Raw genomic sequence first — 12979 nt, forward strand, 5'->3', positions numbered from 1 at the left:
CATCTTAGACTTGTGTCATATGTATAGACAAGCCATTGGCATGAAGATAGCTAGCATTTACTTTGGCACGCTGAAGAAAGTATTGAACCGCGGGGCTGCGAGATCAAATTCCATCCAATCAACTGCGTTCGGGTTAATCCAAGGTGGTTGTCAGTGATGCGAGCCCCAAGTTGAATGACTATGAAGTGAATAATGCCTGAGTCTCTCAGGTCCTCGGGGGATAGGTATCAGTTGCCTCATTGGTTGTAGAGATGTGGTAGGCTTGTTATGTGAACAAGAGGCAGCAAGAATCCCCAACAGTAACGCTCCCTAATTTATGGTTCTGTTTATTGAAGGAGGAGGAGAGGGGGTTGAAAGTGCCTTTCCAAAATGGGCAAAGGGGTGTCATTTCAGAGAACACATCAGTGGGTTATTTATGAACATTAGGAGCAGGTGAATACATTTTTATCTCGACTCACCCGACCCATGTAACAGCCTTTGTCTCGGGGCAATTCCACATCAACAGAATGGTGGTTATTTTCAAATGTATGTCAAACAAAAACCAACGATTGCAAAGATCAACAAATCTTACAACTCTATGCACAAGGACTACTTTTAACAATTTCCACAAACATTTACTTGAACAGTGGAATTGCCCCCCACCGAGATCTGAAACAGTTTAGGTCTGATGTTGTCTTTGATCCAGTATTGTGTGTGTGTGTGTGTGTGTGTGTGTGTGTGCGTGTGTGTGTGTGAACACAGGCAGCACTAGACCTCTAAAGTCTTGATTCATTATTTTATCAGACATTATTATTATTTCTGGGCGGCTGTAAATGGATACCCGGCTGCTTGCTTTGCCAGAGTGCTGTATCACTTACCACAGGGCTTTCCTTCAGCGACGCTGTAGTGTTTTGGCAACCAGATACCATTGCCATAATGCGCAAAAATTTTGTGTACTTCAGCTAAGATCTAGTATGCCATTAAACTGCTGTTCCTGTAAAAACAAAGTATATATATAACATTACAGTATATGTTAGGGAATATACACTACACTACCAATAGTATGTGGATACCTGCTCGTCGAACATCTCATTCCAAAATCATGGGCATTAATATGGAGTTGTTCCCACCGTTTGTTGCTATTAAGTTGGAAGCACCGAATAATCTAGAATGCCATTGTATGCGGTAGCATTAAGATGTCCCTTCACTGGAACTAAGGGGCCTAGACCGAACCATGAAAAACAGCCCCAGACCATTATTCCTCCTCCACCAACCTTTACATTTGGCACTATGCATGGAGTCGGTAGTGTTCTCCTGGCATCTGCCAAACCCGATTCGTTCGTCGGACTGACAGATGGTGAAGCATGATTTATCACTCCAGAGTACACATTTCCACTGCGCCAAAGTCCAATGGCGGCGAGCTTTACAACACTCCAGCTGACGCTTGGCATTGCGCATGGTGATTTTGGGCTTGTGTGCGGCTGCTCGGCTATGGAAATTTCAAGCTCCCGACAAACAGTTATTGTATTGACGTTGCTTCGGGAGTGAGTGTTGCAACCGAGTGAAGCTAGGCGCTTCAGCACTCGGCACTGAGCTTGTGTTGGCCTACCACTTTGTGGTTGAGCCGTTGTTGCTCCTAGACGTTTCCATTTCACAATAACAGCAATTACAGTTGACCGAGGCAGCTCTAGCAGGGCAGAAATTTGACAAACTGACTTGTTGGAAAGATGTCATCCTATGACGGTGCCACGTTGAAAGTCACTGAGCTCTTCAGTAAGGACATTCTATTTATTTTACACCCCGTTTCTCCCCAATTACAGTCTTGTCTCATCGTTACAACCCACCCCCCCACCCCCCCCCCACCCCCCCCAGCGGTCTCGGGAGAGGCGAAGGTAGAGTCCTGCATCATCCAAAACATGACTTGTCAAACCGCGCTTCTCAACACACATCCGCTTAACCCGGAAACCAGCCGCACCAATGTGTCGGAGGAAACTCTGTTCAACTGATGACCGAAGTCAGCCCGGCCTGCCACAAGGAGCCAAGTAAAGTCCCCCTGGCCAAACCCTCCCCTAACCCGGACGACACTGGGCCAATTGTGCGCCGCCCTATGGGACTCCCGGTCACAGCCTGGGATCGAACCTGGGTCTGTAGTGCCTTTGACCGCTGCACCACTCAGGAGGCCCAGTAAGGCCATTCCACTGCCAATGTTTGTCTATGGAGATTGCATGTCTGTATGCATATGTATCGATTATATACACCTGTCAGCAACGGGTGTGTCTGAAATAGTTGCATCCACTCATTTGAAAGGGTGTCCATATTTTGTGGGTGGGCGGGCAGGCCGGCCTATCCTGGATTTGTGTTTTCACAAGAGTCAACTGTGATGAGTTTGACATGAGGGTAGTCGGTCTTCACCGCTGTCTCAGTTGGTGGTCCACACAGATCTCCATCTCTTCCCAACATAAATGTATGCATTTACCATGTCATCCCTTTAATCTCACAGACCGTAGATTCAGAGAGGTTGATAGTGTTACGGAGGAGTGCAAGCAAAGCCCAGAGTGATGGCTCTGTGCAACTCCGTTGTCTGTTTCTGTGTGTGCATCTCACTATCATCACACAGCAAAAAAAGTTCATAGCCGCTTTGAACTGCCTCTCATGTATGTCTCCCTCCATCTCCTGTTCCCTCTGTCTCCTCTTTCTCTCCCTATTGAGTGTTAAGGTTTAGTTCAACTTCAATGCAGTTAAAGGTGAATGGTAGAAAGTGAAACGAATGGCAAACAGCCAGAAAAATGCTTCCAAATGACACGTTTAACAAACAAAAACAATACAGGTGTTAACGTTAAGTTCACTGATGGGTACGGTCTCTCCTTTCTCCAACTCCTTCTCTCCACCCTGCATGTCCCCCTCTCCCCGCCTCCTTGCCGCTCGCCTTCCCTAGCACTAGGGGTTCATTTGAAAGGCTCATGTTCATGCCGATCCTGCTTTTCTGTTGCAGGGATGGAACAAGTCACAATGAGCGACCGGTTCGATTGCGACAACTGCAAGGAGTCCCTGTACGGACGCAAGTACATCCAGGCAGACGGGGGAGAGGGGGACAACCCCTACTGCATCCCCTGTTACGACAGCCTGTTCGCCAACACCTGCGACGAGTGCAAGGAGCTAATCGGCCATGACGCCAGGGTAAGACTTTCATTTTGGCTCCACTAGTGGGTCATGTTCATGAGGGCATGCAATTCTAGTTGAGTCATTTTAACACTGCAAACTGTTGTTACATGGTAATGAGTGGTAGTTAGGGGTCGTATCTCGATAATTATGCATTCTGTATGCTAAATGAGGCAGCTGTCTTTCATGGTCTGAATGTGGCAGGGCAAGGTCTAGGCAAATTTAACATGCCATTACAGAGGTTTTCCAACCAAGCTCAACTAGCCAGCCTTGCTATGTCAGACCATGAAATGTTGTGTGAGGAAAATGTCTCCTTGTTTCCCACAATGAATGCAGTTTTAATATTTCCTTAATGGAAAACACAAACACGTGAGGTTGATAATTTGCTACAGTAAGAAGAGGGAATGGATGCGGTGGGATAAGCATTGAGGGCGCGTGCTTGGCTAGCATACACACACACACACAGGAGGCCAATGAGTTATCATCGACACCCTCAAAAGCAGCGAACACACAGTAAAGCCTGTGTTTGTCTTCGACCACACAAACTGTTGCTCTTCCCTGTCTGGAACTCACACACACACACACACTCACACATTCGCTCTCCCATCTCTCCTCTTTCCCGTCGCCTCTCTTACCCATCACCTCTCCCCTATTCCCTCTGTTCATAACCAGAAACCCCAGTGTTAGTTTGAGTTCTACTGTACACTCCTTTCCAGGAAGTCCTAGGAATTTGTCTATAAATTGTATTGGATGGAAGAAGAGAATTGTACTTTATTGTCAATCTTGCGACGGTAACCAGTGCAGTTTAGGGGTTAAGTGGCTTGCTCAATGGCACAACGGTTGTGGATGGTAGCTTTGATTCTGATCTCGACTGTTGCCCTTGTTGTATCTCCAGGAGCTGTTCTACGAGGACCGGCACTACCACGAGCACTGTTTCCGTTGTTTCCGCTGTGACCGCTCGCTGGCGGACGAGCCCTTCACCAGCCAGGACGAGGCCCTGCTGTGCAACGACTGCTACTGCAACGAGTTCTCGTCCAAGTGTGTGGCCTGTGACAAGACTGTCATGCCAGGTACTGGGGGAGGCATGGAAACACTCTGCATGTAACACTGGAGGCTGGTGGAGGGAGAAATTGCTCATTGTGGGTGTAATGGAATGGAACTTTTCCTTTAATTCCTTTCCAGCCATTACAACGAGCCCGTCCTCCAATTTTTAAAGTGACACCAGCCTCCAGTGACATGAACACACTCACTCCTAGCATATATATTTAACATCGGCTACACTACGCGACACAAGACTAACCATGATCTCCCCCACATCCTTGGAAATGTAGTCCTTGCGTCACCCTGTTCATAATTTCTGCAACTGAGTGTTTAAGATGGTCTGAATATATAAGCTACTGAACATGAAAAGCACATAGGCTTTGTTGTAAAATTTGCACTTAGCCAGAGAAAGAGAGAGCAAATGTCAGAGAGACAAAGAAAGAGTTAGCGAGTCAGCGTGGCCGGGACAGAATGTGACCGAGTAATTGCCCGTTTTCCTTACTTGCTGTCTCTGAGCCAAATCCCAGTGCCTTGGAGAGCAGCCAGGTATCTGACGATAACGAGATAAGCCCGTAAACTATTTCAGCACCGCTGTATCTATCAGCCAAAACGAAAAGTCGTAAAACAGCAAGTGATTCCAGGAAGAGTGTGGTGGAAGGTGGTCTTTTGTTGTTGTTGTTGTTGTGGTTACTTTTCTTTTAGTTTAGACAAAAATTCCCATTACTGTATTCAGTATGCATTGATGGTGTTGGATATCCGGGAACCCTCGTTCAGTAATGATGGCAAAGACAAACCTATCATGTTCCCTGGAAAATAATGACATGTTTTAGTGCCAACCAGATTGGGTATAGTGTATTATTCTTTGGTCTCACTTTATTTGGACAAATCATTTTTCTTTAATGAATCGGACGAGAGGGATTTACTCCAAACACCCAAACAGGCCCTCATCCCCGTCATTCGCAGGAGAAAGAGACGGAGGTTTCGCAGAAGGATATCGGGGTGCCTTGTGAGGATCCGGGCAACGAGTGGCTAATCTGCCTTTGCCATCGGTACTATTGGCCAACGTACAATCGCTGGATAATAAAGTGGACGATCTAAAAGCACATATATCCTACCAACGGGACATTAAAAACTGTAGTATCTTATGTTTCACCAAGTCGTGGCTGAACGAATACACTGTATCGGCAGGATAGAACAGCAGCCTCTGGGAAGACCAGGCGTGACGGTCTATGTATATTTGTAAAAACTTGTCATACTCTAGCCACCCTAGTCATAGACTGTTCTCTCTGCTACCGCACGGCAAGCGGTACCAGAGCGCCAAGTCTAGTTCCAAGAGGCTTCTAAACAGATTCTACTCCCAAGCCATAAGACTCCTGAACATCTAATCAAATGGCTACCCAGACTATTTGCAATGCCCCCCCCCCCTTACACTGCTGCTACTCTGTTATTTATGCATAGTCACTTTAATAACTCTACCTACATGTACATACTGTTGAAGTCGGAAGTTTACATGCATTTAGGTTGGAGTCATTAAAACTCCTATTTCAACCATTCCACACATTTCTTGTTAACAAACTATAGTTTTGGCAAGTCGGTTAGGACATCTACTTTGTGCATGACACAAGTAATTTTTCCAACAATTGCTTACAGACATATTATTTCACTTATAATTCACTGTATCATAATTCCAGTGGGTCAGAAGTTTACATACACTAAGTTGACTGCCTTTAAACAGCTTGGAAAATGTCAGAAAATGATGTCATGGCTTTAGAAGTTTCTGATAGGCTAATGGACATAATTTGAGTCAATTGGAGATGTACCTGTGGCTGTATTTCAAGGCCTACCTTGAAACTCAGTGCCTCTTTGTTTGACATCAAGATTGTAGACCTCCACAAGTCTGGTTCATCCTTGGGAGAAATTTCCAAACGACTGAAGGTACCACGTTCATTTGTACAAACAATAGTACGTACGCAAGTATAAACATCATGGGCCCACCAGCCGTCATACCGCTCAGGAAGGAGACGCGTTCTGTCTCCTAGAGATGAACGTACTTTGGTGCAAAAAGTGAACGGAACACCAGAAAAGGACCTTGTGAAGATGCTGGAGGAAACGGGTACAAAAGTATTTCTATCCACATTAAAAACGAGTCCTATATCGACATAACCTGAAAGGTTGCTCAGCAAGGAAGTAGCCACTAATCCAAAACCGGGTCTTCCAAATGGACAAGGACCCCAAGCATACTACTAAAGTTGTGGCAAAATGGCTTAAGGACAACAAAGTCAAGGTATTGGAGTGGCCATCACAAAGCCCTGACATCAATCCCATAGAAAAGGTGTGTGCGAGCAAGGAGGTCAGGAGGAATGGGCCAAAATTCACCCATCTTATTGTGGGAAGCTTGTGGAAGGCTATCCAGAATTATTACGAGTGAAAAAACTGAAAAACTGAGTTTTTAAATGTATTTGGCTAAGGTGTATGTAAACTTCCAACTTCAACTGTATTACCTTGATTAACCGGTGCCCTCGCACATTGACTCTGTACAGGTACCCCCTGTATATAACTTCGCTATTGTCATTTTACTGCTGCTCTTTAAGTCTTTAAGCATTTCACTGTAAGGTCTACATCTTTTGTATTTGACGCATGTGACATACTATTTATTTGGATAGTCCAATACCAGTCAAAAGTTGGACACACCTACTCATTCAAGGGTTTTTCTTTATTTGTACTATTTTCTACTTTGTAGAATAATAGTGAAGACATCAACACTATGAAATAACACATATGGAATCATGTAGTAACCAAAAGAAGTGTTAACCAAATCAAAATATATTTTATATACTTCAAAGTAGCCACCCTATGCCTTGATAACAGCTTTGCACACTCTTGGTATTCTCTCAACCGGCTTCATGAGGTAGTCACCTGGAATGCATTTCAATTAACAGGTGTGCCTTGTTAAAAGTTAATTTGTGTTGTGACAAGGTAGGGTTGGTATACAGAAGATAGCCCTATCTGGTAAAAGACCAAGTCCATATTATTGCACGAACAGCTCAAATAAGCAAAGAGAAATTACAGTCCATCATTACGTTAAGACATGAAGGTCGGTCAACCCAGAAAATTAAGACCTTTTTTCACATGCAGTCACAAACACCATCAAGCGCCATGATACCTGGCTCTCATGAGGACCGCCACAGGAAGGGAAGACCCAGAGTTGCCTCTGCTGCAGAGGAAAAGTTCGTTAGAGTTTCCAGTCTCAGAAATTGCAGCCCATATAAATGCTTCACAGAGTTCAAGTAAAAGACACAACTCAACATCAACTGTTCAGAGGAGACTGTGTGAATCCGCCTTCGTGGTCAAATTGCTGCAAAGAAGCCACTACACTACTAAAGGACACCAATAAGAAGAAGAGACTTGCTTAAGAAATGGACATTAGACTGGTGGAAGTATGTCCTTTTGGTCTCATAAATCCGAATTTGAGATTTTTGGTTCCAACCGCCGTGTCTTTTGTGAGACGCAGAGTAAATGTACGGATGATCTCCAGATGTGTGGTTCCCACCATGACGCATGGGGTTGGAGGTGTGATGGTGCTTTGCTGGTGACACTGTCAGTGATTTAATTAGAATTCAAGGCAAATTTAACCAGCATGGCTACCACAGCATTCTGCAGTGATACGCCATCCCATCTGGTTTGCGCTTAGTGGGACTATTATTTGTTTTTCCACAGGACAATGACCAAACACACCTCCAGGCTGTGTAAGGGCTATTTGACTAAGATGTAGTGCTGCATCAGATGACCTGGCCTCCACAATCACCCGACCTCAAACTAATCGAGAGAGTTTGGGATGACTTGGACCGCAAAGTGATATAAAAGCAGCCAATAAGTGCTCAGCATATGTGGGAACCCCTTTAAGACTGTTGGAAAAGCGTTCCATATATTTTGATTTGGTTAACACTTTTTTGGTTACTACATGATTCTATATGTGTTATTTCATAGTTTTGATGTCTTCACTATTATTGTACAATGTAGAAAATAGTACAAATAAATAAAAACCCTTGAATGAGTAGGTGTGTCCAAACTTTTGACTGGTACTGTAGATGTACAGATACTTTGTTGATGGTCATACTATCTTTAGCATCTAGGGTTAGAATAATGGTTAGGCTAAAGGTTAGTGTTAGTGGGTAGTTTGTTGAAATGTTGTTGACAGTTATTGAACATCTACTGAACATATACACACCATGTATTGTACTTGGGAGTTGGGAATATCCAAATAAAGTGTTACCTATTATTCTGATGATGTGCGGTCAGTAGTGGCTTCTTGTCTAGGGTGGAGTTTTGCCCTGTTGGCTTCACTTGGTAAAGCTCAGGTGTCATTTTCCTTAGAACTCCAAACCAAACTTAAATCACCTCAAGAATACCCCCTAAGCCATTTTGAATGGAATCCTCAGAAGTCACTTAGATGGATCTGATAGAACAAGACCTGGGTTCAAATACTATTTGAAATCTGTCAAATACTTTAAGCATTTGCTTTAGCCTGCCTGGAATACCAGGTGGGTGGGGTTTGCACATTTCTGACTTTTCGATTGGTTCCATTGCAACAGGCAAGTTCACTCAAGCACATCTTTAAGTATGTGACATTGTTTCAGAAAGTATTTGAACCCAGGTCTGGATTGAGCCACAGTAATGTCGGTTTCTAGGAATATTCAGCCAGGCGGGGAAGTGTTGTGCACTCTTGACAGGGCCTTTTCTTTTTGTTCTCACTCAATTTTCCCTTCAACAAAATATTTCTTCAACAGTGGGACATTCTGTTGCTATTATCGCTGTCAACTGCCATGCATCTTCTGACTTGGACTTTCTCTTTAGTTTTTTTAATGCTTTTTACTTCAATATGGTCCTGTTGATCAATATTGATAAATACTTCTTTCTCACTTCATTTTTCTCTCTGATCTCTCTATCTCTACACTCCCAGGCACGAGGAAGTTGGAGTATGGTGGCTCCACATGGCACGAGGGCTGTTTTATCTGCCACAGCTGTGAGCAGCCCATCGGCTCTAAGTCTTTCATCCCAGACAAGGATGAACACTACTGTGTGTCCTGCTATGAGGATAAGTTCGCCCCGCGCTGCACCCGCTGCAAAAAGGTCTGTGTGGAAATTTTCCCCAAATTCCCTCTTTTTGTTCGGCAGAATTATATCCCTGCTTATTCCTTATTTCCTGATTCTGGGAACCTAAGGAGTTGTGGCAAAAGCCTTAACAGAGGGTATCCATTTGGTATTTTTTTTTAAATTTTTATCACATCTTTTGAGTGTGTTCCATTCTATCATTTTGACTTGTGGTCTTTGACTAGCTAGGATGACCTTTGACCCTCTCTTCCCTCCAGGCCCTGGCTAAAGGGGGTGTGACATATCGGGATGAGCCATGGCACAAGGAGTGCTTTGTGTGTACGGGCTGCAAGGTGCAGCTGGCAGGGCAGCACTTCACCTCGCGCGAAGACAACCCCTACTGCCTCAAGTGCTTCGGCAGCCTATACTCTAAGAAGTGTGAGGCCTGCAGCAAGCCTATCACAGGTAGGGTCAAAAGTCATCCACAGCTATTATGACCCAGGACCATGGGACAGTTGAGAAAGGCTGCTATAGACATGTATTTTTTTCTGAGGATGCAGGTTTACTGAGTAACTGTTGGCCATGTTCCAGGCTGCCTACATAGCAGTCATGCACCAAATCTCAAAAAGGATGGATAGCATGGCGTTCAATCATTGGTTATTTTTACTCGTGGCTACTGCATTGCAGAATATCTGGAACGTGGCCATTGATTACACATGTTTATGTATGGGAGGAGACCTCAGTGGCTACTTGTTGGTTGTTAAATAACTATTTAAATGTCTAAAATAACACCTTCCTGTCTTGTCTAGGTTTTGGCGGAGGGAAGTACATCTCGTTTGAGGAGCGCCAGTGGCACCAGCCCTGCTTCACCTGCACAGAGTGCTCTGTCTCTCTGGTGGGGGCAGGCTTCTTCCCCAATGGAGACCAGATCCTGTGTCGCGACTGCAACACCAATAGCAATCTATAGACTACACACACACACCGTATCACCCCTCTCCTCACACACGCCCGCCTAGTTCAACCCCAGGGCCCCCCTCATCACTGCCAAGGTTGTTAACACAGACCCACAGACTGCCTCTCAGGTCATACACACAGACACACACACACATACACACACACACACACCTTGCTCACTAGACCACATCTCAATCCCTCATCCTCCCCCTGTGTTTTCTGCTGCTTGCTGTCAAATACCAGAGCTAAGCATCAGGCTACTGAAGCAAAGACACAGACAAAAATCAGCTAGACTAAAGTTGATCTAACTTGGCAGAGTTTTCATGACCAAATAGACCTATATTTCCTTCACCTGTATGTATGGGGTGACTTTTTGGTCGGATTATGTTTGGTTTAACAGAGGGAAAAGTATTGTCTTTGGACAGAACTGAACCGTTCTGAACAATTTTTAAATGATTAGTGGTGTCATTTGATGGATTGCCAATGGTCTACTAACCAAAAGAGTGATGTACCAAAGAAATGTAATATCTGCCATCAAATAATTAACTGGGGGGGGGTCGTCATGGATCCATGTTCATGTTCTGTATTAGAGGCTGGAGCATTTTAATATGTGAGGATAACACTGACCAACATGCAAATAGTCCATCGAACATAGTTCGAAATCATACTATTTTGATGTAGTTGCTATCTAGCCTGGAGAGGGGAGATCCACTCCAAGGCTTTCCTTCTCCACAGTAAGTCGTGACTATGTGAAAAAAAAGGGTTATGTGCCTTTAAAAGAAATGGCCTACTTTATATGGTATGTATTATCAAACCAAAGAGAAATGCTTCCAGCTATGCAAACTTGCTAGATTTTTGTATGAACGTATCACCGCTAATCAATGAAAGCGGCACTTTGTAAAGCAGCTACAGAACACTGATATTTACTACATTGTAAATATGTTATGCAAGTAAAGTATGTTCGAGTGATTCAATGCTGATAATTGCAGTTTTGTGCATATGACTGTTCTCCTATGTCAATTAGGTTTCAAAGCAGTATTTGCTGTCATGCTTTAGTTGTTACTTACCCTATAGACATATCATGATTATTTGAAGAGAATAATATGTTGCGGTCATTTGTTTATGCAGTTGTCAAACACTGCTCCAGAAAGTGAATGTCTTTATAGTATACTAAAGAATATGTCCAAGAGATGGAGGGGGGGAAAAAATATAGATATTGAGAGAACGTGAAAAGAAAGATGGCTTGGTGGTGCTGGAGAAAACCAATGAAGTCAGTTAAGGCATAAGTGAAATGCTGTCATGTATTTACACTATGGCTAAAATATTCCCCTCGTTCCCATAGTCTGTGAACATACAATCGCAACTCAAGCATTTATATATGGAGCAACACCTAAACCACTCTGCCTTTTTATAACGACTATTGTTTACTTTTTTCCATGTTGACACTTATCTATGATATTTTTCATTAAGCATATTTCCTTTTTTTTGCCTTTTTGTATTTAATCTTTCTGTTACTATCGCTGTTGTTTGATAATGAATGGGCTAGTCCCGAAGAAGCTGAGCTGCATTTCATCAACTAAGTGGTATGCATGTCTTTGTCATTACCAGACATGGGTTCAAATCCTTTCAAATCATTTCAAATACTTTATCTGGGCTTGATTGAGTTTGCCTGGCCCAATGGAACCAATGGAATAGTGGCAAAACTGCAAACCTCATCCATTTGCACTTCAGGCAGTCTAAGGCAAATGCTACAAGTATTTGGGACATTTCAAATAGTATTTGAACCCAAATCTGGTCATTACTTGTTTGCCTAAAAATGTATATTGATTATTGCTGTTGAGATTTTCACTTGTAGAAAAAAAATCAAAAAAAAATCTTGATTTCATTATTTTGAGCTTTGATGCTGGCAAGTCAGAGTTGGCAAATGTGCTTTTTATGATTCTAAAAAAGATGGAGAAACACACCTGTGTGATGGAAGAGTTGATTCAAATCAGTTGAAAATGTATACTGTTAAATTTATATGACCTGTTTTATAAAATGTTATTAAAGAAATCTTAATTGAAACTTAGTAACTTTCATTTAAAATTTAAAAAAGTTTAGTCGGAAACCAGATGTTTAAGACTTAGTTATAGTGAAACACCTCAAAGTTATATTTTGGTCTTTTAGTAGTGAATCTAGCTCTTTATGCTCTTAGCGGTTCAACTCTACCATCTCAAGACAGGTATTCGGTATGAAATACACTCCCTTTCTACATGAGTTGGTGGTGCCACCACAAAGCTTAATATAAAACCAGGGGACAGCAATGGTCTTGGTAAGTGGAGTGTGCCAAATATATTGCATGATGCTTCCTTGACTAGACTACTGACGTTACACAAAAAATGAATATTTATGATCAATTCCAGCCACCCACAACTTCTCACCTGAATGCATTTTTTTATCTTTATTTGAAGGGGTTGGGTAAAGGCTGAAATTGGGATTGAGAGTTTCCCTAATGTGTGGGTTGATGTTGTGCTAGTGATCTTGTACTGTATACAGTAAGTCATTCAGTTCGGCACTTGTTTGTGCAACTAGCTTTAGACAGTCAATGTATGTAATTCAAATTATATTTTTCTGGCAGTATAGTACATGTCCAGATTCCTACTTCTTTGTTGGCCGAGGTTCAGTGTAACCCAACCACTGGAAGCCTCTAAGCCTGATTCCGTATATAACACAAGGGTGTAGTAACTACACATCTTTGCTATGACAGTGTGTGTGT

At 43.1% G+C, this 12979-nt stretch overlaps 1 protein-coding gene across 1 annotated transcript in view; it reads left to right on the forward strand.

The window, feature by feature from the left end:
• The window catches only part of LOC109909908 (four and a half LIM domains protein 3-like), a 44540-nt gene extending 32252 nt beyond the window's left edge, over positions 1-12288 (forward strand). Inside the window, exons 2-6 of the mRNA XM_020508995.2 lie at positions 2972-3156; positions 4034-4208; positions 9140-9309; positions 9549-9735; positions 10080-12288. Coding sequence (XP_020364584.1) covers positions 2972-3156; positions 4034-4208; positions 9140-9309; positions 9549-9735; positions 10080-10237 — 875 coding nt within the window. The 3' untranslated portion in view covers positions 10238-12288. The remainder of the gene's footprint in view (positions 1-2971; positions 3157-4033; positions 4209-9139; positions 9310-9548; positions 9736-10079) is intronic.
• The last annotated feature ends 691 nt before the right edge of the window (positions 12289-12979 follow it).

The sequence above is a fragment of the Oncorhynchus kisutch genome, linkage group LG2 (assembly GCF_002021735.2).
Source record: "Oncorhynchus kisutch isolate 150728-3 linkage group LG2, Okis_V2, whole genome shotgun sequence".
Taxonomy (NCBI): domain Eukaryota; kingdom Metazoa; phylum Chordata; class Actinopteri; order Salmoniformes; family Salmonidae; genus Oncorhynchus; species Oncorhynchus kisutch.